Source organism: Felis catus, chromosome A2, assembly GCF_018350175.1.
Source record: "Felis catus isolate Fca126 chromosome A2, F.catus_Fca126_mat1.0, whole genome shotgun sequence".
Taxonomy (NCBI): Eukaryota; Metazoa; Chordata; class Mammalia; order Carnivora; family Felidae; genus Felis; species Felis catus.
This window is the reverse complement of record NC_058369.1, coordinates 92,663,666-92,690,732: the sequence shown is the minus strand read 5'-3', so window position 1 is coordinate 92,690,732 and position 27,067 is coordinate 92,663,666. Positions and strand designations below refer to the sequence as shown.

Here is a 27,067-nt window from a genome sequence, read left to right as displayed (position 1 = left end):
CGCTTATGATCTGTGACAATTCACATCTTATTTTATTCTTCGACACGAAAGTTAAAAAATAACTTTCCGTTCAGATACCACTGTGCCTAACATAGCAAACGTTGGGGATTTCATGAAATTACAATTATTACTTTAATTGATCTCATCACTTTTTATTTAAAACTCATGCCTTCCCCCTCCTAGGAATTAGCACGTGTCTAAATCAAAGACTAAAGAAGTTCTGAAAGATAGCCTCAAGATGTGCCTTTGAGATGATCTGGCTTTTGTGTTCTTAAGTTCATCTGCTGTAAAGATGATGGATATGATATAAAAAGGGAAATATCTGGGGAAGTAGTTGAAAGTGTGGACAGTATTTTTCTAAGTGTATGATAATGTTTTGCTAAGTTTACCATCTTTCAAGAATATAAAACCATAAGTATGTTATATTTCAAAACCTGGATTACATTACAAAGTGTAATAAATAAAGCACTTTGAGTTGCAGAAAATTCAATTAATGTGTAATAAAATAACGCAAATGATGTACAGGGAAGATTAGTTCGTTCTCACAAAGCTTTCAGTCCTTTACATGATTTAACAATGAAAAACCACCAGCTGTCTCTGAATAGTTGAAGGGCTGTCACATCCTAGAGGGGATAGATCTATCCTCTTGCTTCCAAAGGGCAGAGTGAGGAACGGTGACTAAAAGCAAGAGGGAGGCAGAGGCATTTGGGTAAAAGCAAGAGGAGATTCAACCTTGATGACATTAGTTTCACAAGAGGATCAGTCACTCTGTTGAGCAGAGGGCCTCCCACCATTGGATATGTTCACCCATGTTAAGAGTGGTTGTATTAGTTTCCGATGGGTGCTCTAACAAATTACCACAAATTTACTGGCTAAAGAGAATACAAATTAATCATCTTTCAGTCCACTAAGTCAAAAGTCTTACTGGGCTAAAATCAAGGCACTAGCAGGGCTCTGATTTTTCTGGATGCTCTACGGGAGAATCCATTTAGGTGCCTTGTTGAGCTTCATTCTTTGACTTGTGGCCACTTCCTCTGTCTTTAAAGCGAGCAGCATACCATCTTCAAAGCTCTCTCTCTGCCTCTGACATTTCTGCCTCCCTCTTACAAGGGCCCTTGAGATTGCGGTGGGTCCATATGCATAATCCAGGACAATCTTCTCAACATCCTTAGTTTAGTCACATCTGCAAAGCCTCTTCTGCCATGTGAGCAACAGATTTGAACGTTTTGAGGATTATAACACAAACATCTTTGGGAAATTATTATTCTATCATCGTGATATATTTAAAAATTTATACTGGGAGATTAAACTAGATTGCTAAGGGTCCTTCCAATATTAATATCCTACAAATGAGGCAAAGAAATCAAATATCTGTTAACAAGTGTGAAAAGTTTATTTGTATAAAGAAACTGAGACTACAAGAAACCGGATTCTTTCCATTCCATATAGTATTACTATCTCTCTGTATCTCCATAATAGATGGCTGGATATTTTAGCTAAAATTCATTGTTTAGAAGAAGTCCAAGCTTCTCTTATTGACAGTGGCCACATCTTGGCTGATCCAAGAAACAACAAAGTTGTTGGAGAGTGTGTGACTAGTAAGTTCAAGCAATGGGAAAGTATTGGCAACTATGCAAAAACCACCCTGTGGCTGCTCCAGGATGGTACTTCCTCAAGGGCTATAGTGACCAGTGATCAAAGAATTATTGTCTCTCTTTCAAAAGAAAGAAAAAATGACAGAGATAGAAAGAGAGAGAAGGATGAGGAGGAGGAGAAGAAGGTGGAAGGAAGGATGGAAGGAAGGAAGGGAGGAAGAGAAGAAGGGAGGAAGGAGACAGAGAAGGAGGAAGAGAGGAGACAGGGAAAGAAAGAAAAGGTGTAAGAACCCCTGTTTTTTCTCCTTATTATATACTCCTAAATAGGAAGGGAATAATCAAGTTCCTAACTTGAATTCATTTCTCAGAAGCTATTTAATATATGCCAATGAAAAATATGGCTTAACTAACTCATGTACAAATTTCATCTATTCACATATAGCCAATCTTCAGTCTCTTGTGGCCTTTAACAAAAATGTTCTGAAATGGTTACATGGAATAAAGCACTCTGCAATTTGGATTAATAGGAAGTATTAAATTATACTCGAAGCAATTGACCAAATGATCTTGGTAGATGTTAAAGTGAGAAGCATTACCATGAAAACAGTGACCACTTAATCCATCAGTATAACAGTGTGCATTCTAAAAGATTTTGACTAACTAACTTGGGAAAAAAGTCTCTAAGGAAAAGTTTTCTTCATGGAGCTACAAGCAGGACCAAAGGGAACTGTTTACACTAATTAAATTTCCACTGAAATCCTTTTTTTTTCCTATTAAAATCAATAGTAAACCAGAAGCTGTGCTTAGTACTGGGGAGATAAGGATAACAGCAGACATGACCCCAAAGGTCTCACATTCCATGGCCAAAATGGAGACGAATAAACAACTACAGTTCAGTAATAATCTAGGTAAGCAATAGATGTGATGGCAGCCTGAAAGAGAAACATTTGACTCATGGTAGGGAACTCAGTGTCAACTCACGTGAAAACCCAACTCTTTAGTTAGGTCTGAAAGAATATATACGACATGGCCCAACAAATGAAGGCAAAAAGAGGATTTGTGCCAGAGGGAACAGAATGTGCAATGGCATAAAGGTCTAGAAACACCCATCATAGTCAAGAACTCTGAGTAGTTGGGTAAGGCTAGAGCATAATAGGATCAGGTGGAGAAACAGAGTTAAAACTAAAGATGCAGGTAAGGACTGGATCATGAAGACTCTTCGATACCATCCAGGGACTTAGAACATTTTAAAGATAATGTGAATGTAATTAAAATGGCCACCAGGGTATCTTTCAACTTCACATTTTGATGAAGCAAATCAATAAGAAGGGCAGACTTAAGTAGGGCTTCCAGCCCCTCCACCATTCAAAAAGGGGGTCCAATGGTTATTTTCTGTTTAGAATATGATATTTATTTTCATCCACAAAGAGGAAACGCATTTGGCTTTGCTTGCCAAGAAAAATGTTAGGGAATATAATTATTCATTGCAAAATGGAGATCTGGCAAGGATACATGTGTGTGGGGGGGAGGTACTGACTGTATTTGTTGCTCAGGAGGTAGATAGGACAAGTCAAGTGCTGAGTAATAGCTGTGGGAAGGTGGGCAGGGGAAGAACACTGGGAGGTAGTTCTGAATGGAGATAGGCAGGAAGCTCTAAATGTGGAGGGTGAACAGAGAAGAAACGTGTCTGCTTGGGCTGGGAAGCAGACAAAATGGCATGCTGCTCACCATTTGCAGGGGTTTGTACCTCCGGAGTTAGACATATACACCAACATTTGTGCATAAACCAAAAAAGATATTGAAAAAATTGATAATCATGTTAACAAAAGGAATAAGGATCAAGGACAAGAGGAATAACAGGGAGGGGGAAAGATTGTTTGGAAAAAAAAAAACTGGCAGTATCTGTTTCAAAATAAACTATATCCTGCCTTAACACCCACACTAAAGTGAAATAAAATTTGCCAAGAGAAATTTGCCAATTGTCAAAGCAAAAAAATTGGCAGCCCTAATTATGCTTGTTACAAATGAACAAAATGAATGTTCTCTATTCCATGAATCGTGGTCAAAGCCTGGATGACCCGTACAAAATCCTGAGTGGCATCCTTATCTTTAGGTATTCTATATTTTATTATTTATTTATAGCCTGACTTACTTTCACAACAGAACTAAGTCATATGAAAGAAACTTTATACATGAAAATGATCAAATATAAATTTAAATGAATGAGAGCCATGGAAAATAAAATTAAAATGAAAGCTGAACTGGGAATAGGAGATGAGCAAAGATGCAGAAATCATGTTGCTTTGAATGCCATCATCAATTCCCATGGCTTTGTTAAGCCACAGATTTCTCCCTGAGTTTCCTACCAGCCAAAGAGGAAAAGAAAAAATAGCTAACTCTAATAGCTGTCTTTATCTGTGAAGAACAGTATATTATCAGTTTTTCAGAAAGATATGCTTAGATTTTAGGTATCAAATTCGAGTGAAAGAGGGGATTAGTTCAAAGCATGTTATCAGGGGTCCATCTCAGGAAAAGCAAGATCATACATTAGTAAATATTTCTAAAAGCCCTTTTTCATTTCATATGCCATATAATATCTTTTTGCATTTTTTGTTTTCAATAAATTGACAAGGTATTAGTTACAAGTGAGAATACTGTCTAAGGTATAAAGTAATTAAACTCTCCAGAATTTCTCAAGTTCAGCATGTACTTCCCATGCAAGAGAGACTGTGGAAGTAGGGAAGTGGCATATTCCTTTCATCATTATAACTACACCTTGTCATGAAAACATATCAAATATTTAATTTCTCTCTCCACACCTTATCCACTAAGTAAACCTGACTCATAATATCTATCTCCAAAAGGCTGTCACCTGCCATTTTATAAGGATTATCTGAAAAAGTATACTTGTTAAAACCAAGATATTTTCAAGCAAAGTAGCATTTTTATTTCAATTTTGCTTCAAATTACTTTCTACAAAATATGTATGTATATGCTAAGGAATTATTCTGACAATGTGCATTTTGAACAAACCAAATTCACACTGAAGTCAATGACTTCATAAAGTTATTCGAAATATATATACTCCTGCTCCTTGCTCCCAATACAGCCTAAAACCTACCTACATTTCAAGCTTTGTTAATACATAACACATGAAAAACATGTATCATCGTGCCTACACATTGTACAACAAAGTTTTCATAGTTACTCTTTCCACTACAAATGATTATGTTCTATGTTAAATTCCACCTTCATTAAGTCTAAACATGATGCCAATATGTTTTACTTTTATTTTGTTTCCAAATTATGGAGTAGAAATTTAAATTCGAGGTTATCTTAATTGTATATCTAAAAGAAAGAAATTGAAGTATTTGATCTATCAAATTTTAACTATGAAATAAATACAGTATAATCTACTAAAAGTCATGAGTTATAGCATTCAAACACTCATTTGATTCTTCTTACTATGGAAGCTTTCTAACGTCAGATAGACACACATTTAAGACCTAGAAAGTTGACACTTATATTTGAAAGCATAAATGCCAACTATAAGTTTCTAAAATCAGTTAGTTGAAAAAAAGAAGGGTTGAAAAGGCAATGAGAAGAAAGGAGGTTACACACTTCTTAAAAAGTATCACCCTAAGCTGCAAGAGAGTGGTAATATGCTAAACATATACCATGGATCAAATATACAACTACAAATATTATTAATATTTAACCAATCGATAACCTGAATGAGTCATACTGTTAAAAACACAAATTAAGTAACAACCCATACTCAAATCTAAATTGAGACAATATTTTTCTTTTTTTTTTTCAATTTTTTTAACGTTTATTTATTTTTGAAGGAGAGAGAGACAGAGCATGAGCAGGGGAGGGGCAGAGAAAGAGGGAGACACAGAATCAAAAGCAGGCTCCAGGCTCTGAGTTGTTAGCACAGAACCCAACCCCAATGTGGAGCTTGAACTCATAAGCCAGAGAAGTCATAAACCTGAGCTCGAGGTCTGATGCTTAACCGACTGAGCCACCCAGGTGCCCCAAGACAATATTTTTCACTACAAAAATAACTAAGAACTGATTCAAACACATTTTTGACACTATAGAGAGAATATTTTTTGTTTTACTGAATTCAAACATGGGGATAGAAGAACTTGGAAGTTCACAAAAAAAAATGAATTCACTTATAGATTGTTTTCTTAATGAATACTTCAATTACTGTAACAAAGTTTTAGAGTTAACATATATGATGGTAAAAGACTTTATAACATAATGCATAGTGACTTCTTATGTTTGAGCACCAATAATAATGTATCTGTATCTAGGTGCATGTGTGGGTGTAGACCTGTGTGTGTATGCATATGTATCTCAAACGGATCTTTTAAAATCATCGTTCAGTCATTTTATTTCAAAGTTCTGATAGGGTGAGGGATAAATATTCTAAATTGTGAGGATGCAAATTTATTTTCTAAAATCAGAGACTTTTACCATCAAGTACTATGTCATCATACTAAATGGTCTACACAGTACTATGTAATACTCTGTCATTTTTCTTTTCTTTAATGTATCCCTACATTTAAAGTAACATAAACTATCTAAAATCAATTATTCACATTCTAATTAGGATGAAAAGCAGTATGCTATTTTTTTTCATATCAAGTCTCGATGCAACAGATAAGACATTTGCATGTTTTTACTTTGAAGATAGGAGCTGAATTTTACTCTAGGATTTTCAGTTTGCTGATCTGTGAACATTGTTTGGGGGTAAAATGCTTTATTTCTTTCTCAAGTATCCCACTAAGTATCTGTTACAAGAACTCGATGTAATGATTCAATGTTTTCTAAATGAAATCCTTTGAAATAAAAATGTATATAAATATAATAATTTTCCTTATATGGTCAGTTTAATGTCGTATGTTCAAATTCTACAGACATGTGATTTGAACATGACAAATGTATATAACTACTTTAAATATAGAACTGAATAATTCTATCTAGAAGACACCAATTCATATTAAGTTATATTATTATTAAAAAATAAATTTAAATTATATTAAATTCATATTATCCAAGTATATGTGTGTATGTGTGTGTGTGCATGCATTATAGATATAGATAGATATAGATATAGATATAGATATAGATATAGATATAGATATAGATGATATATATAGATATATATCAGAAGAAATTCCTGTTACATCAGAAAGGAATAGTGGCTTTGCTCCTTTCTGAAATTACAGAATATTCTCATTTGATAATTGTGTTATGTGCTACTTTTAAAGAGCTCTATTAAAACAGGAAAATATGGATTAAAGTAGAAAGGAGGGACACTTAGATTAGAAAAGTAAGAACCAAAGTTGAAGTATCGCAGACCTTAGTAAGAGTGAGTTAAATCAGCTAATGGTTTCCCAGTCCAGAGTCCCAGATAAACTGCATCTCAGTGAGTTGAAATAATCCAAGTCAATGATGTAGAGGTCAATTTGAGACTATTCAGGGTACTAAATTTGAAAAACAAACAACAAAAAAAAAGGTATTGTCAGAGTAGAAATGTGTTTTAAGAAAAAAATTAATGACTATCTTACGGATCTGTGAGTTTCATATTTATGTTGATGAAAAAAATCAATAAATTTTAGGTCAACCTGAAACTAACTAGGGTGTGTGTATTGCTCGATATAAAAAAAATGACGTATAACCACAGTTTTTAGCTCCATGCTTCACAACTAATTAATAAAGAAGGCAAATATACACTCTTATACACTAGGAAACTCTTACTTAAGTGCTCAGGGGACTAAGGTCCAGAAGGTAGTGACCTATTTTAATTTAGGAAGAAAGACTAAGTGTCATGTAATGTGAAGGCAGTGACTTTTTTCAAAAACCTGTCTATGACAGAGAAGGAATGAACATCAATTTTTCACACACTGCCTAGCTCATGTGAGAAACTACTGAAACCTTGAAAAAGCCATTCAAATTCCATAGTAAAATGTAAAAGAAGAAAAAATAAATCAGTTGTAGGAAGCCCATATACAGACTAACAGATATTTTTAAATCATGCAAATGTAATTTAAGCACACTCAAATGTGTTAATATTGAAGAGAACAATCCCATGAGTCAAAGTGTAGCACCTAGATAAAAGTAAATGAATTAGTATTTTAGTAAAAATGAGCCCAGCAGCGAATACGAACAGTGTCCTGTGGGTGTGAGCACCTGGTCAGCTAGCAGAGCCATGTGGATTATGGGATGTCTTGTCACGTCCACACTCATGTGTCCAGTCCCTGGGGCATCAATCAGACTTCTGGGAGATGAATGACCAATAGTGGAGGAGGGAGGACACCTTCTGACCATGTGACAGAAATTTCCTCTGCAAGCCCCTTAGATTTTGGAAGATTAACACCATATTCTAAAGCAACTTCAATAGAACTGAACACTAGGAACTAGGAAATAATTCTTCCTTTATCCTGTGAACTACTAAGGCATACATATACTATAACACACTACCCAGTTCAGATCTCCATAATCAAAGAGAGGGTTTTGGAACACAGCCACAAAGATTATCGAAGCGTTGGAAAATAATAAAAGGTGGAAAATTCTAGGTTTTCAAGATGAAATGAGCTTAAAGAAAAATTTGATATATTTAAGTTTGCTATAAGGAAGATTCTGACACTGTGGGTTGTTAAACATTGAGGTGGTTTGCTGAGACTGCAGAAACTCCAATCCTGAGAATCTTTAAAAATAGAAAGGATTCCGACCAGCTGCTCAGAAGGATTGAATGTGGGCTTTATTCAACTAAAACTCTCCAAGACCACTCTAACCCTAAGAGTTTATTTGAAAGTGCCAATATAAACAGTATATTCCATCTAATGCTTTTGATTCAGTACTGCGTAACTGAGGAGTCGGAGGGATTACAATAACCCCACACTTCCAGTGCATAAAAACATGTGAGGCAATAGTTTGTCATAATTAGGACTTAGTGATACCTCTGGGCACTTGGACTTTCTGATTTTAAATTTCTCATGCAAATCACATATGGTGCTTAATCAAAAGTTTTAAAGATATATTGCAGTTTTGAATAACTCATGCTAATGAAGCATGAAACCATGATGAAAAGTACAAAAAGTAAATAAATAAAGATCAGGCAACTTAAGTTTTCACTCGTTATATCAGACAGACTTAAAATACTGGTTTTTGTATTAAACTAGAAACTTGATCTTAGTCACATAAATAATCTGAAATTTTAATATTTCATGACATTTTTTGAAACACATCTGAATCTGTAAAACAGTTGTCTATAATACGTACTAATTAGTAAATTAATAAGACTCTCAGAAGTCATAGAGTCTGGTCAAAATTGTTTCTTAAAAAAACATGAATAAATCACATAGTAAACTAAATTGAATAGTATACTAAGTTGAGCGATCAGTCAAATGGCATATAAATACATTTGTACCTAATACCACAAAGTATCCACTTCATCTTTCCACAAAGGACTCTTGGGCTTTCCTTAAAGAATGTATACAGTCAAGCATTAGATTTCAGCAAATTTTAACATCTAAACCCTTTCCGTTTGCCAGTGCTCTGATGCGAAATCTTTAAAGAGTTTATTTTCTTGTAAAGTAACAGTAGCATTATTTAACTAATCCCAACTAATGACTTCACCAAGCACAGTTATAAAGTGCCTCTCAAACTTTCTACACTGCCCAAATCAGCAGATTCATAACTTGACAGAGCACGCTAGAGCTACCTTTACAGCCCTGCAGTTAACTGCATTCAGTAAATATTTGCATCCACAGCACTATGGATGTTAATAACTGTGATGAACATATATACACATGTAAACACACGCCCCTCCCTGTGTAACAGTCTACCAATAAACTGTAAAAAAACAGACACAATATACTTATGGGTAAGGTAGATATCCGCCAACCACTGATTGTACCAGGACGTTATCTCTTTTTGTTTATCTTGATTTTCAACGTGTGTGTGTCTGTGTGTGTGTGTGCGCGCGTGTGAGCAGGTTACCGGAGAGGGAGATCCATTCTTGCAGAGGGGCCCTCGGAAGACTCCTTTAATGCCCCGGTAGTGCCCATTGCTGAGATGTCTCGAACTGATGACCAGGTAACAAGCCATGTGGGTCCAAGCAGGAGGCGCAGCGTCTCAACTCCGCACCAGACGCCCAGCCGTGGAAATGCGGGCTGGTTTCTCAGCAGCAACAGTGACTGCCACCTCTCGAGAAGAAGCGGCCAGCGGCAAGCAGGGGACGCGGCGGCCGCGCGTCCCCGCTCCTCGCCCCGCGCGGGGCTCCTGCTGCCGGCAGCGGCTGCTCTGACGGCGGCGGCGGCAGCGGCAGCGGCAGCCACACAGCGCTTAGGGGACCCGGCGAGCCAGTCCACATGCTGCTCTGACGAGGCGGCTGCTCAACCGCGGGCCGGCGATATAATTTTTTTTTTTTTTAAGGACAACTTCCTGGGTCCGCCAGGGAATCAGGAACTCCCCCGCCCCCTTTCCTCCCGCCCCCCACTTTCGCACCCAGTGCACGCCTCGAGATGCTCCGGCGCGGGTCCCGGTCGCCTGGCCGGGGTGGGGAGGGTGGCGGGAGGCGTCCGCGGGCTGGGCTGCGGGCAGGGGGCTGCGACGCCGGGCGGCGGCAACAGCAGTCGGCGCGGGAGACCGCGGGCAGCCCCCAGGAGCGCCAAGCCGCTGCCCCCGCTGCAGTGGCGGGGGCGGGGTCGCAGGAGGCAGCGCGCGGGCTGGGGCGAGGCCCGGGACGTGGGGACTCGGCGACCTGTGAGCGGGAGCAACCAGCGCCCCCGCTCAGAGCCGTCGGCTGGGGGCGAAGGGCGCGCCGGGCGGCCGCGCGGGGAGGTGACAGCTGCCGCGGTGGCGCCGCCGAGGCCCCGGCGGCTGCGGGACGCGCCGCGCCCGCTTCCTGCCTTCAGCCGCCCCAGCCCCCCTGGTCGCTCCGCGCGGTCTCCGGGCCAACTTTGCACCGGGTTTGCGGGCCCCAGCCCGGGGCGCCTGGGGAGAGCCGCGGCGGAGGAGAGGAGCAGGAGGAGAGCGTTTCCTTCACTCTTGGGCTGCCTGCTCGCCTTCAGCGTTTTTCCGCGCTCCGGCTGCCGGCGGCGTTGGCGGAATCAACAGCTCCCCAGCCGGCTGGCTGTTTGGACGAGCCATGCAGCCCCAAATAAGGGAGATTGATTAGATGCGCGATGGAGGGTGATGGATGCAGGAGGAAATAAGTTTTAGATAGAAAACTTATGTAAGGAATAGAAACGAAACGTGCACTCGAGCGTGTGTGTGTGTGTGTGTGTGTCTCCAGAGTTACAAACACCTACAAGTCTTTCTGTATCTTTAAGGAGGCAGATACTTTGGACCTGTCCAGGACGTTTGCGTGTCCACAACCCTCAACAATCGCCCCTCAGCAGTGTTTCTTAATGAACGTTAAATCATTTGCTGTAAATGAAGCCACCAGGGAGCGAGGTGCACGGAGAATAAATGACCTGTGCAGATACGTGTTCTGAAATGAGAAGGAAGCCTTGCCGGAGTCAGGAGGAGGTGTGCCCTTTCCACCCCGCGCTGACCTAGTGCGGTTCTCTCTCGCCCCACTCGCCCAGGTCTGTGCTGGGGAGAAGATAAAGGGGTGGGGGGGCTCCTTTCCTTTTTGCCTTAGCACTGTAATTAGTGCAAGGTTAAGGCTAATGCTCCCAGTCACCTCCCCAGTTTTTTCCCTCTTCCGTCTCGCACAGTGCTCCACTAGCATCCTGGTTGACCCTGAGGACCTTTCACAAATGACAGAAACAGGTCAAAGAAAATAGGTAATTCAGTTTTTCCTATTGAGGCAACTCATAAAACTCTGAAGCAAACATATATTCCAATTAATATAATTTTTATAAAGTATAAAGTATAAAGTCAATAAAGATGACTTTTTGTTCACATTATTACAATAGTTTATATCCTTAATATTTTATTAAACACATAGATGTATTTCTCATTTTAAATGTTTCAGATAGTCTTTATAAAAGCGCATATATAAGGCAAAATGTCGATTCTTTGCGAACTTCGAGTTGAAAACTACTGAAACTGACATAGTGTAATATAAATCTTGTAGGAATTGTTTATTTTATAACTATCTTGTTGGTAAGAATGTCTGAAATAAAAAATAATAGAGCAGTGACAATAGATACAACATAACCACATTTTCCTTTCTATTAAGACTGATGTGCTTAACAATGTGGTGTTTATTGAACTTAGAGCTGTGAAATGTTTCCTGAAGCTGAGAGTAAGTAATATTAGTCATATATAGACAGTAGATAAATTCTATACCAAGAAAACAATGTATTTGCAAATAGCAAAATTTCAAAATCAGGCAAAAGCTTTGCCAAAAAAATGAATGAAGTGAAATTTTAAAAGGAGATAGTGCAGCTCAGTCTATAACTACTATTTCACTCTTCATAAATGTAATAAGCATTGAGGACATAAGTGTAAGCATCCTGGAATGGACTAGAAAAATGAATGATGTCACATGCTGTGAATAACAACTCCAAAGATACTATCCCTTTTTAATTAGGCAAATTTAATTCCTAGTAATGTTTAATCACTAAGAATCAGGTATACGCTCCTAAAATGAAAGAACTGACAAGTAATCAAAAAGTATAACTATTTGGCAATGAGAAAGAATGAAATATGGCCTTTTGTAGCAACGTGGATGGAACTGGAGAGTGTGATGCTAAGTGAAATAAGTCATACAGAGAAAGACAGATACCCTATGTTTTCACTCTTACCTGGATCCTGAGAAACTTAACAGAAGACCATGGGGGAGGGGAAGGGGGAAAAAAAGTTACAGAGAGGGAAGCAGGCAAACCATAAGAGACTGTGAAAAACTGAGAATAAACTGAGGGTTGATGGGAGGTGGGAGGGAGGGGAAAGTGGGTGATGGGCATTGAGGAGGGCACCTTTTGGGATGAGCACTGAGTGTTCTATGGAAACCAATTTGATAATAAATTTCATATAAAAAAAAGTATACAATTCACATATACCATCTTATTGTATGATTTTTTTATTCAAAGTATTTGTTAGCTATCCTGATATTCTAGTTCATTTGACTGTTCTCCCATGTGCATTTGAGTTTTCCCATAGGAAACAAAGTAATCCCTTTTTATAGTAGTATTTCAAAGACTGTAGTAATTTCCCTAAATTTCTTTAAAATTACTTAATTTTTGCGGTCTTTCTTCTTTAAAATGAATGATACCCAGGCACCCAGGTGGCCCAGTCTGTTAAGCATCCAACTTCGGCTCAAGTCATGATCTCTTGGGTTTGAGCCCTGCATCAAGCTCTGTGCTGATGGTGCAGAGCCTGGAGCCTGCTTCATATTCTGTGTCTCCCTGTCTCTCTGCCCTCCCCTGCTCACACTCTGTCTCGCAAAAATAAATAAACATTTAAAAAATAATAATAAAATGAATGATACCAGTTCTGTTGTTTGCCATATTTTAAGTCAATTATGGTTGTTCTGTTCTTTGCTTTCTAATTTTGTCATCCATCTTAAAATGTCAAGGCAAAAATTGACACATTTGTTACTCTCAGCCAATTTTAAGAATAGTTTTTAAAATAAACAACAATCACAAAAACAATTGCCTTCTATTCCTTGCCAGGTTGTGATTGATATCTATCTGTGTGATGCCATCATATTCAACAACTCCCCATCATTGCTGGCCTGTATTTTAGATGTGGTTTGCCTAATCTAATTAATAGAAACCTAAGTGATTTTATTCGCAGGGGTGCTACAGACACAAAGTTGCTCAGTTGTATTCTCTCTTTGCTAAACGAGGCACTTTCTAACTTTAGTAATTAAAAATTTTCAGAGGAAGTGAAAGGAAAGGAAAACACTTTAAAATAAGCCTATGGTAAATGAATTTTAGATACAGGTCAAATTCTATTACAACAAACATTATGTGCAGTCTTGCAAGGCCCATTTATAGTCAAGTAATATTGATCTGATGAGTTTTCATTTCATGGAAGGAGATGTGAAGAACAAAGGGCATGGATTTCAGCCTATGATCAATTTGACATTTCCATGTATTTCCAGATTCATGGCTGTATCACACAGATGGTTGACAGAATGAGAATCCCTTCCTTCCATTACCTTTATCAAACACATCTCAAATTGATCTCCTTATTTTCATATCTGCTGTCCAACCTTAGTCCAGATCCTCATCACCTCTTGCTTGGACTATTGCAGTAACCTCCTAACCAATCTCCCTGCTTCCATGTTGCTTTCATACATAGTAGATTCTCTGCACCCAACAACCACAGCGATATTTTTAAAACACAGATCATTTCCTACCTTATTGCTTTTTATTACTGGAATAATGGAATATTTTAACAGTATTCCAGTACGAATTGAATGGTACCTCTCCCCCCAAATACTAAAGTCCTGATGCCCTGTGAATGTGACCTTATGTGGAAATCGGGTCTTGGGAGATGATCAGGTTAACATGAGATCATCAGGGTGGGCCCCACTACAATATTACTGTGCTCTTATTAAAAAGGGGAAATGTGGACACAGAAACAGAGGCACAGGGAGATTGCCATGTGAAGACTGGAATTATGCCTCCACAAGCCAAAGAATGCAAAAGATCACCAGCACACCACCAGCAAGGACAGACACATGGAGCAGATTCTCCCTCCCAGCCCTCCGAGGTAACCAATCAGGCCAACATCTTGATTTCAAACTTCCAGGCTTCAGGACTGCAGGACAATTCCTGTTAAAGCAACCCAGTTTGTTGTACTTTGTTCTAGCAGTTTGAAGAGACTAATACACCTTGTACAGATGTGCCACAGTCTGTTTATCCATCACCTATTGAAGGACGTCTTGGTTGCTTCCAGGTTTAGGCAGTTATGAATCAAGCCGCCATAAACATTCATGTGCGGGTTTCTGTGTGGAAATAGCTTCACAGCTCTTTCGAGTAAACACCAAGGGCTGCAACTGCTGGATCTTATGTTCCATTTTGGGAGAAACTGCCCAACCGTCTTCCAGGGTGACCGCACCATCTAGCACTGCCACCAACAACAGATGACAGGTTGTGGTACTCCACGTCCTCACCGGCATTCGGTATTGTCAATTGTTTTGTGTTTTAGCCACTCTGACAGGTATGTGGTAGTATTTCACGATTGTTTTAATTTGCAATTCTCTAATGACATAAGATGTCAAGCATCTTTTCCCTTATGCTTATTTGCCATCTGTATATCTTCTTTGGTTAGGAGTCTATTTATATCATCACCCCATTTTTTTTAATCGGGTTGCTTTTTTCTTATTGTCAAGTTCTAAGAATTCTTTGTATATTTTGGATACTTCTCCTTTATCAAATATATGTTTACAAATGTTTTCTCCCAGTGTGTGGCTTTTTGGGGTGCCTGGGTGGCTCAGTCGGTTGAGTGTCGGATTCTTGATTTCGGTTCAGGTCATGATATCACAGTTCGTGTTCAAGCCTGATGTCGGGCTCAGTGCTGACAGTGGGGAGTCTGCTCGGGATTCTCTCTCTCTCCCCACCTCTCTCTGCCCCTCCCCTACTCAGCACACTCTCTCTCAAAATAAATACTTAAAAAATATGTGGCTTTTCTTGTCATTTTTTAACAGTATCTTTTGCAGAATGTTATTAATTTTAATATCGTCCAATTTATTTTTTTCTTTCATGGATTGTGCTTTCAGTGTTGTACCTAAAAGTCACCACCAAACCTAAAGTCAACTGGATTTTCTTCTATGTCATTTTCCAGGAGTCTTATGGTTTTGGCACTTTACGTCATGGTCCATGATCCATCTTAAGTGAATTTTTTGTGAAAGGGGTTTCTGTCATATTTCTGGTTTGCATGTCGATGTCCAGTTGTTCCTGCACCAGTTGTTGAAAAGAACTGAATTGTCTTTGCTTCTTTGTCAAAAATGAGTTGACCGTATTTGCGTGGGTCTATGTCTGTATTTTCTAGCCTGTTCTGTTGATCTCTTTGTCTACCCTTTCACCAATACCACAGTTTTGATTACTATAAGAATCTAATTTTAACACTTTAAACTTGTAGATGTTTTCAAATTTTTATTGTGTATCTAGGTATCAATTAGTTCTCATTCTTGAATGACAACTCTGAAAGCAGGGAACTCCTCTATTTTGTCCCCTCTCTGGTTCTAACACCTAGACGAGTACCTTGCCAATGCAGAAGCTCTTAAGTGATATTTGGGAAGGGAATGAATACGTGTTTTACGTTTTAACCTCCTGATAACTACAGTTAAGGTTTTTTCCATATGAGTATACATGTATATGTACATACACACACACATACACACACGAGAGAAATTCTGAAATTTGGGTTGCAATATTTTAGGTTTCTTAGGTCTGCATTCTAAGACACATTTGGTCAAATTCCACTAATTCCACTACTTAAACTGAAATAATTCCACTATTATTAAACACCTTTTGAACTCTTAGCTTCTCCCAAATTCTGCATTGTATTCTGATTCTTGAAAAAGAAACTATTTAGAAAGTATGTACTTAATTGCACTAAAGTATTTATTATTTGGTGGCCAGAGATTTGACATTATTAAGTATGTGATCCCCAAAAGACATGTGTTATCCCTCATACTGATTAAGTCTGTTAATCCAAAAGAGGTCTGGTTAGCAGAACTCAGACTTTAAAAAAGGAGACTATCTCAGAGCAGGGTCCCATACTGGGTGCCTATTGGACTAGGCTGGTAACGTGAACCCATGAATTGTGTTGGTATAGAAAACAGAGAGCATGGTGGGCATCTCATGTGGGCAGCTCCTATAGAGTCTTAAGTATATGAGATCTCAAGCAGGATGTTTCAGAAGTCTTACAGTATTTTAAAAGATATCTGAAATCCAGATATTTATATAAAATCTCCTAGTATTTAAATATTGGTAACTAAAAGAACGTATTTGTTCAATACTATGAGAATTCTAAACAAAAGCACCATATTATGAATGAAAGACAAATTTCACTGGGAGAAGATATAGATAATATAGAGATACAATAAAGAAGTCCCATCTACAATACATAAAGAACTTATATAAATCAGTAGTAAAGAATTAAAAAGTAAGACAAGGACTTTAAAGACATTTCACCAAGGAAGGTATTGATACAGCCAAAAAACAGAAGAAAATATGTTCAATATAATTACTCATCAGAGAAATGGAAATTAAAACAGCAATTACATATCACTATACAACCCCAAGAATGACTAAAGATTAACAAACCTAAAGCCTAAAATGGTGGCAAGAGTCTGGAACTCTCTCACATTGCTGATGGGAGTTTAAATTGGAGAAACCTATTTGGGAAACTATTTGGCAATATTTGCGAAAGCTAAACTTATTCTATGACCCAGCAATCTTATTCCTAGGTAAACACCAAAGGGAAATGAGAACTTAGGTTCACCGAAGACACATACAAGAGTATTTACAGGTGCTTTGTATCTAATAGCCAAAAAATATAACAATGCAATCTCTTCATCACCAAGAGAGCAGATAAATAAAATGAAACATATTCATTAAAAGGAATATTATACTGCAATATAAAAGGAAAGGTGGCTGTTGCGTAAAATAACACTGATTAGTATTACAGGCATAAAAAATCAGCAAATGAATTGAGAGCTGAGTGACTAGAAATTGCATGATTCCATTTATATAAAATTCAAGAACAGGGAGAACCAATCTCTGATGGAAGTCAGATAGTGGCTATTTCTTGGTGGGGTGCACTGACTGCGAATGGATACAAGAGACCTTTCTTGAGAGTCTTGCCAATGCTGTTTTGATCTGGGTAGTGGTCATGTGTGTGCATGAATGTGCATGTAAAAATTCTTTGAGTTGTATACTGAAGATTCAATGAGATACTAGTACACATCCACCCAAATGGCTAAGATTAAAGAGACTCACAGTACTAAGAACTGGCAAGGATAAGGAATAAGTGTAACTTTAACATATTATATACTTAATACAACAACTCTAGAAATACTGTTGGCAACATCTAGAGTTGAGTGTTCATATAACCTGTGATCTAGCAATTCCATGGCACATATACATGTGTTATCACACCAAAATACACATTCAATGATGTCCACTGAAGAATTATTCATACTAGTCCCCAGATGGAAACAACCCACATCTTCATCAACAGTGGAATAGATAAAAACTGTTTGTACGTTCATACAGTGGAACAGAACATAGCAGTAAAAACAAGCAAACTGCTCCACAAAAGAATTGAATGTATCCCATGGAGATCTGGCTGAACAAAAGAAATCAGATGCAAAGAAGTATATAATGTATGATGCTATTTATATAAATTCAAAAACTGGCAAAAACTCATCTATGATGTTGTAAGTCAGGTTAGTGGTTACCTTTGGGGGTTAATAAGGGAAGGGGAACAAAGGTCGATCCTGGGGGGCAAATAATATTCATCATATGATTTGCTTATTCACTCAATGTATGTTACAATCAATTTTTAAAGTATATTTAAAAAACTAAATCCCTCATATTATAGATGAAGACAGTAAGGCCTAGGGAAGCTTAAAAATATTCAAGTGAAGCAAATTGGAAACACAGCTAGTCCCCTATCAGCTGGCTCTCTACTGGGTTTTTTGTTTGGTTGGTTTCTTGGGCTTTTCTTTCCTGCGACCAATATAAGTTAGTTAGTTAATTTATTTATGCCAATCTTCTTCCACAAGCAAAGGAATGGAAGACCAGTACACTGGTCATCATTTGATACAAGTAAAGAAGGTGAACGTGAAGTCCCGTGCACTTTTCTCATCCGTGTCCAGAGTAACAATCCAAACCAGTGCTGTGGTCTCAGGGCCTCGGAAGTGATCCCAGGTTCTCTTTATTCACTTTCATCACCAATGGGCAGTGGATTCACATGACGGTTATGAACAGAATATGGTTACCATCTCCCCAGGAAAGGGGCTGGACCTGATGTGAAAATGGAGGCAAGTGATGAACCTGGATGTCTGGTACTCTTCAGGGAAGCATTCATCATGCTTAGTCCCAGCCCAAGAAGCATGATGAGGTAGGTAAGGTCTTTCCTTCTTGCTGTGGGTACCACTCAACACAGGCTGCCTCAGCTGTAGCCAGACCTAGCTAGCAGCATAGAAACCCAGGACCCAGGTGCTGTCACCGTGCTGACCCAGACCACCGCAGAGCCAGAAAGGGAAGGTCTGCATTTTCTGATTTTGTCATACAGATACATAAAAGAGACTACAGATAGGTAATTCTGATTTTCACTAAAACAAATTATCATGGTAGCATGACTATGAAAAGTGATACAATTTTTAAAATAAATTCCTCAAACAACACTTTTTGAGAAAGTTTTCAGAAGCTACAAATTGTAATATTTTTCTTTTCCAGACATTTCTTCTACTGATTCTTTCATTCTAAATTGTAATTTAGAGTAAACTTACTCTAAATTACTACTTACTCTAAATTACTAAACTAAAAAGTAAACTTTTTCACTTTTACAGGTCTGTTCCATCTTACCCTAATATTTAGCTTAATAGAGGTTTAAAGTTTTGAAATAAGAAAAAGCAATGTTTTTCAACCAGTTAGTGTCTAACTCCGCTTATGTCTCCAAACAGAACTAGTCATTCTTTGTGTTTGCCTCTAATCAGCACCTGATCCAAACTCCAGCCACAACTCCGGGGAACTGGCCAAACCCTGGCCAGGCCAAGCTCACCGAAAGGCTCAAATGAGAAGTTTGAGGCTTACCACGTGCCTGACTCCAAACCGCCCCAATTACACGGACTTTTTTTTAACCAATCTCTCTTTTCCTAGGTCTTAACTGTTAGTGAAATTTTCTATGAAGGGTAACTGTTTCAAACTAGTTTCTTACAGGCATAATTTACCTGCACCTGCATAGGAAGTCACGGTAAAAGATGAAGAGCCTTAGCATTTTCACAATTGTAAATCTAAAAGTAAATACAAACTTTCATATGTCAAGTTCTATCTGAGCTTAAAGCATACCAAAAAAGAAAGAGAGAAAGAGAAGAAGTGGGGGAAGAAGGAGAGGATGTGGGGAGAGAAAGAGAGAGCATTTTTTTAGCAGCATCTTTAAAATCCTTAGGAGAGTGACGTTCCCCCCTAAAATGAACCCAACAGGGTTAAAAAGTGGATTGAAGAGGATTAAAGGGTCCTGCAGTCCCTAAGGCAGAAAGTGTACTGTTTTTAGTACTGCCTCATAGCAGATCAAATAACAAAGACAGGGATGATTATTTAATCAAAGTCAAGAAAACAAATTAGGGTATGAGTCCCTCAGACTTAGATTTAATAACTAATTTTGCAAAACGACACCAGTAAGTCAGAGAGCTACATTTATACTGTGAAACATGAGAATACAGGGCAAATGATAAGAAATCAAACAGACCTCATAGATTTATTTAAAAAGTATTTCCAAGATTTGCCTTCAAATGAAAAAAAGTTTCAGTTTAATTAATCAAAACTACAGCATAGAGAAACCTCTGAGGCTGATTGCTGTTGTCCTGAGTCATCAGAAGAAAGACCTCACATTCCCATTAAAATTCAGAAATTCATAACCAAAGAAGACCTATCCATAGCCTCCCGCTGTAAGGTACCCAGTCCCATTCCACCCTCTTCCTCCTCGTGGAAAAGCCCCAGAAGCACAGGAGGTAGAGAACAACTTCAGATGACAGAATCAAAAAAAAAGGGAACCCACAGTCCCTACTGTTCACACAGCATTTTGGAGTTCTCATTTCCCTATTTCCAAAGCTTTGGTCCAATCTGATAAAACTGGAGAGAGAAGAGAGTCTTGCCTGCCAGCAAATGGCAAGAAAGGGGGTCATCATCACACCTGTTGGCATTCAGAATCCCAGTAGAGTCTGGAAGGATGGGAGAGTAATTCATTGTAGCTGTGACCCTCTTCTGCTTTTCCTGGAGTTTTGCCATGTCACATTCAAGGGTGGTAGCCATTCGTTTACACATAAGGTACGTTTTCTTAACTTTACTGTTTCTGATTTCCAGGTGCCACAGTTTCAAAATACAACCTGATTGTATATACCCTTGAAATTTAAAGTGAATCTCAGTATACTTGATATACTATAAAATCTGTTAGCACTTTGGAGATGACACAAGACAAAAAGGTTTTTAACACTGGCAGATAGAACATTTCCTTTTTTTTCTTTCTTTCAATCTCACTCTACATATTGGAAAAAAAAAACCCACTCTCAGCACACATTGAGGGAAGGATGGAAAGAGGAAATGTTTATGAATTGCCATCCACTTGCGAGGTTTTTTACATTTGTCATATCATTTCGCCTTTACAACAATGGCTTTATTGTAGGTAATATGGCTACTTTTTCAGAGAGAAGGACACCGAGGCACAGAGAATTTAAAGAGAATATATAAGGTCACAGAACAAAGTGGTAGAGCTAGGATTCATGCACATATTACTTAAGGCCTAGACTCTTTACACCACATTGCCTTTTATCCTGTATCACTCAGCCTCCTTGGACGATCAAAGGAGGATAAGCCACAGGGGCTCCAGCTTTCATCAAGCTGAAAATTCTCTGGAGGAAAAATAGGAAATGCAGATGTTTTTGCTAAATTAGTAGCATGAGAACCAAGTGGAATTCCTGATTCTGGATTGGATGCTAGGTTTTAAAAAAAATCTATAAAGATACTTCAGGATAGAGATATTTAAATTGGAATAATACCTGAAAATATTATTGGATCAAGTTAAAATATCATGGATGGTACCCAGGTTATACAGGAGAATGTTTTTAGAAAACACAAGCTGAATTATTTCAGGGTGAAATGTCAAAACGGCTGTGACTTATTTTCAAATGAAAATAATTTTCGTTATTTGAAAATTGAAATGAAAATTACTTATTTTCATAAGAAAAACGTGTGTGCGTGCATGAAGAGAGAGAGAGAGAGAGACAGAGACAGAGAGACAGAGAAAGTAATGGTGCACAATGGTAAAGACCACTGAATCTAGGGGAAGTAGATAAGGGTACTTACTGTGTTTTTTTCTGTTTTAGGGTGAAATAGGAGATTACGTAATATGGCTTGCAGTTGCAACAGCATTCACATAGTTTCTAAAAGGAAAAAAAATTGCATGAGTTGTAATCGAAAACAGGTGACGAAGGAGGGCACTTGTTGTGATGAGCACCGGGTGTTGTATGTAAGTGTTAGATCACTGAATTGTACACCTGAAAGTAATATTATACCATATGCTATCTAACTGGAATTTAAATAAATTATTTTTAAAAATTACATTTCATCAAGAAAAAAAATTAAGTTAAAAGACATGACCAGTAGAAAATCATACCAGTCTACCCTTGATAATTTCTCTTTGTGAACTTTAAGGATAAGAAAGTATAGAAGGAATAATAAATCATAGATTTTTGCAGAGGACTGAAGTTTTTGGAATGAGGGTAATTGATAATCTTAATACATGAGAATATTTGATTATAGCTCCATAATTTGCAGGGCTCAGTACAAAATGAAAAGGAGGGAACTCTTATTCAAATGTTATTAGTATCCTGGCATTATTAATACCAGAACATTAAACCAAGTGTGGGTCCCTTCACAGTGGGACACCCTGTGCAACCACCCAGGTCTCATGTCCACGAAGCCCATCCTTATTACAAGTAAAAAAAATGGTAAATATGTCACAGCTTTCTCCCTGTAATTATAAAAAATCAATAGTCACTCAACCAGAATAGAGATTGTATTGAACCACTGTAGCCTGTGTCAAGAACTATAGTTGAAATAAATGAGCTCTACAATGCATTCCTTCCACATACAAGTTCCATAATTTATTAACATTATTTTGCATTAATAGTATTTATTAAATTTTGTATTCAAAATATAAATTCGTATGTTAATCTTTCATATCACATGACCTGGGGCTATTATATGAAGGCTATATGAAAACATTTGTCATAAGCCACATAAATTATACTATGTGAGCTGTAAACTGGATCTTCTCAAATGTGTCCATGAGAAAGTAATCCAGCAATTTAATAATAATATACGAGAAGACATAGGTTTTTACTACGTTTCTTTTCACATTTTCAGTTATTTGCACATGAATTGGTTTGTAATGTTTGCATTTGTGCTGTCAAATTGTGCTGAACTGGTTATTTGCCTGTGACTTTTGTGCAGTTCTTAGAAAGAGTCGGGACTACCAGCCTCTGTCTTAGAAAACTCATGCCAGAGGTAAACAAGTCAAACTAAGGAACACTGGCTACTAAGTTTATCTTATTACCATTTCACAGGTATGTTATGTCACAGACTTCCAATGAATGGGGGTTTCTGTTGTTGAAATGCTTACCCCATAAAATGTTCTTTCATTAGGATAATTTTTCATTTTCCTGTACCTGTTAGACTATTTCTTTAGTTATCATTAATCATGCTTTATGCAAATCAACTGCACAGGCAAACTGCCAACACAAAAGGTCTTAATGAAAATTTTAATCTTTATTTTTTCATAAAATACTTTCATTATGAATTAGACCATATTGGTTATAAGGCATAATATCTAATTAACTTCCAGATATAAATATAGTTCCATTACTCAAAAAAAAATAGCTGCATTTCCTGACTTCTTATAATATCAAACATTTCATGTTAACCCTTGAGCTTTTAAGACATTGTACCAAATCTTCTTGAAGTTTTCTGGATTTCCATATTAGAGGAAATGCAGAATATAAGACAATACAGTTATCAGAGAAGATGGGCATATATCTGGTGATATTTCAAGTAAGGGAAAAATCCCTGCAATGTGTATGTATATTTGGATTTACTAATAAAGGAGATGCTTTCATATAATACTATTTTAGTTTTATTTTAAGCAATAATCACATGTTTCTTAGTTCTCTTTTAAAAATACCTGTTTTTCAAAACAAAACAAAGAATATCAAGCTAATGGATACAGAGAAGAGACTGGTTGTTGCTTGAGGTGGGGGATGGGGGGTGAGCAACATGGAAGAAGGGGGGGTCAAAAGATACAAATTTCCAGTTACAAAATGAGTAAGTCATGGGGATGTAATGTGCAGCAGAGGGACTACAGCTAAGAATACCATATTGCATATTTCAAAGTAGTAAGGAGAGAGGATCTTCAAAGTTTTAATCACAAGAAAAATAATTTTGTAACTCTATATGGTGATGGATGTTAACTGGACTTACTGTGATCACTTTGCAATATGGACAAATATAAAATCATTAGGTTATACCTCTGAAACACAGAATATTATGTCAATTATACTTCAGTAAAAAAAGAAAAACCCACTATTTGTTTTATTTGTTTTGTGTTTTTTTCATTGCTTTTTAAAAAAAAATTTAATGTTTATTTATTTTTGAGAGAGAGTGAGTGAGAGAGTGAGCAGGGAAGGGGCAGAGAGAGGGAGATGCACAATCCAAAGCAGTCTCCAGGCTCTGAGCTGTCAGCACAGAGCCCAACACGGGGTTCAAACAGATCATGACCTGAGCTGAAGTCAGACGCTTAACCGACGGAGCCACCCAGGCACCCGAAAAACACACTATTTGTAAGCAAAATACCTCTGGAGTATTGTATGATTCCTCCACAATGGAAATAGTGACCTATTGACCAATACTTTTTAAAAGGTGCTTTTACATAAGTTGATCTGTGGAGTGGATACCATGCCCATTAAATTAAAGAGTTCCCACTTGTTTTCTTGCCATTTGACACAACTTATTTAAGTTGCAAAAAAAAAGGGAAAAAAAGAGATTATCAAAAATGTTTTTAGTAGAAAAACTAAGAAGGCTGACAACCCAATCAAATATCAAGTCACATTTCAAAACAGTTGTAATCAAAACAGTATGCTCCTAGAACAAAAATAAGTTTCATGAAGATAAAAAGAATATAGTGAAAATGTCTGAAAGAAACTTTAACTTTTTTATTCGACATAGGTAACATCTGGAAATAACAGAGACAAGAAAATTAATAAATGAGAATAATTAATTAGAATTTGTGGAAAACTTAACTTAGGTACATAGCTCACATACAGTTTATCAGTCTAGTTCCTGATGGATTGTTGAATTAAGTAAAAACAAATCCTAGAAAATTTAATTAAGTACAGATCACCACAAGGATGATCCATCTGTAATACATACAATTTATTCAAATAAAGACCCCAACAGATAAGTGAACAAAGATAATAAATAATTTACATTAAAGGAATTTGAACCCACCTAGATGCTACAAACTTCAATAAACTTCAATATCTGCCTATAAACTTTAATTTTGATACAGAAGAAATGCAATTAAATGAAAAGTAAGGTAACATCTTATTTTCTTTATGTTGAAAAAAAACTAATGCTAATATCAAAACACAGGATATTTGACTTTGCGGTCAAACTGGCTTACTCTGATGAAACTATCTTTACATATTCTTTATGAGAGGCAAACTATGATCTTTAAGAACAATTGTAGATTTATTGCTACTAGTGATCTGAATTCCCATATTTCCAAGAAATTCATGCAAGAAAATAACTTAACTTTGCAAATCTATACATACAAAACACTTTATAACAGCAACATAACAATAAATAATTAGAATATATGTACGTTTCAATGATGAAAGAATGCTAAAATTACTAATTTTACATCAGTTGCAGCCTTAACCATCTCCTTTAAACCTTTATAGGAAAATTGGCAACATGATTATAATGGTCATGTAGAAGGATAAATGTAGGAGAATCTCTAGAAAGTATTACCAGACCTTTTCTAGTAAATATTAAAATTGACTGTAAACGTTTGAGTATAATCTTGGTTAGAAATCATATGTGCAATATAAAAGAAACAAAAACCCTCAAACAAACAAAAAGCAGAATCAGACCTATAAATACAGAGAACAACTGAATGGTTGCTGGGAAGGGGTGCGAGGTGGGCAAAATGGGTGAAAGAGAGTGGGAGATAGAGGCTTCCATTTATGGAATGAGTAAGTCACGGGAATAAAAGGCACAGCCTAAGGAATACAGTCAATGATACTGTAATAGTGTTGCCTGGTGACAGCAGCCAGACCTTGGATGAGCACAGCTTAATTTATAAACTCATCAAATCACTATGTTATACACCTGAAACTAATATAACATTGTATGTCAACTACATTCAAATAAAAAAATTTTTTTTTAAAGAGAGCAGCAGGGATACCCTCACTGCTTAGACTTTGAGTGATGTAGTTTAACAATATGTATCAAAGCTTCTAAAAACAAGTGTATTACTTACCATAAAGCAGTATTTTTTTTTTAAGATCCTAAATATATAATGGCTCAAGACCAGTATCTTTCACTCGACCAATCCCTGAGATGAATGTTCCTGGTTCAGTTAAAGGGTAGCTCGCTCCACATGGTGGCTAAGGAGCACAAATTTGTTCTGTCCCTCATACCTCTTCCTCTGCTGCCTCCTGGCACCCCAGAGGAAAGAGGACCTGGAGGAAGGAGATCTGCTTGTCAATTATCTTAGGCCAGAGATGGCACAAAAGAATCACACTCTTCTATGCCACTGACTAGGACTCAGTCACGTGGCCACACCCAACTGCAGGTGGAACTGGGAAATGAGGTACCTGGTTCCTCGGAAGCAGAGAGAAATTTGGGATATGGCTAGAAATCTCTGCCACAACATATACATCATATGAGTCAGAAAATTTATCTTTGAGAATTAATCTTAAAGAAATAATGATACACATTTATAAGAATGTATGAAAAAGTATATTCACTAACATTAGTGCTCATTTTACTAGTGAAAATAATCTCCAATGATAATAATTTATAGGACATCAAAACAATGATGTACTATATAGATAGAATATATATAATAATGATCCTAGTATAAAATAAAATGAAAAGTGCAACATAATATTAACTGGAGAAATGAAAAAAATCAAGGATAGAACTACAGGGTATGGTTCAAGATTTGTTATAATCAAAAGTATAAATAAATGTGGATGTAGTTATAGGCATACAGATTCATATATACATACAGACATAATCGCATGAGAAAAATAAGGATATGCCCCCAAATTGGTTATTTTTTTTTCCGGTAGAATCAGACAATCAATTTTTCCTTTTGTAAAAAAAAAGTTTGTGTTTTCTACAATGACTAATCATTCCTTAAATAATTAAAAGAAAAAAACAAAAAAATAGTAAGTTTTGTAAATTGTTAAAATTTTGAACAGACTTATTACATACTAAGACTAAGCACAGATACAGTTGTAAATAGATGAGAATTAGAAATATGCATTTTTACATATTCACATACATACACAAAGATACGAAGGCATTTGTATAAATATATACAAATTTTTCTTTTTTTTTTTATTATAAGTTTCCCATATTTAAAATGTTACATTATTTGTAACCATTTTTAATGGGTTGGGTCTTTTAATGAGAAGAAAAATGTCATGTAAAATCAAACTGTAGCGGCACCTGGGTGGCTCAGTTGGTTGAGCC

General features: G+C 37.1%; 1 protein-coding gene and 1 long non-coding RNA gene across 2 annotated transcripts in view; both read right to left on the bottom strand.

The window, feature by feature from the left end:
* ZNF804B (zinc finger protein 804B) overlaps window positions 1-9,858 on the bottom strand; it is a 516,223-nt gene extending 506,365 nt beyond the window's left edge. Inside the window, exon 1 of the mRNA XM_019825438.3 lies at window positions 9,612-9,858. Within this exon, the coding sequence (XP_019680997.2) occupies window positions 9,612-9,719 (108 nt within the window). The 5' untranslated portion in view covers window positions 9,720-9,858. The remainder of the gene's footprint in view (window positions 1-9,611) is intronic.
* An 8,045-nt stretch (window positions 9,859-17,903) lies between these two features.
* The window catches only part of LOC111559492, a 57,527-nt gene continuing 48,363 nt past the window's right edge, over window positions 17,904-27,067 (bottom strand). The window contains exons 3-4 of the long non-coding RNA XR_002740466.2: window positions 21,611-21,687; window positions 17,904-18,550 (exon numbers count right to left, since the gene is read on the bottom strand). This is a non-coding gene — a long non-coding RNA (uncharacterized LOC111559492). The remainder of the gene's footprint in view (window positions 18,551-21,610; window positions 21,688-27,067) is intronic.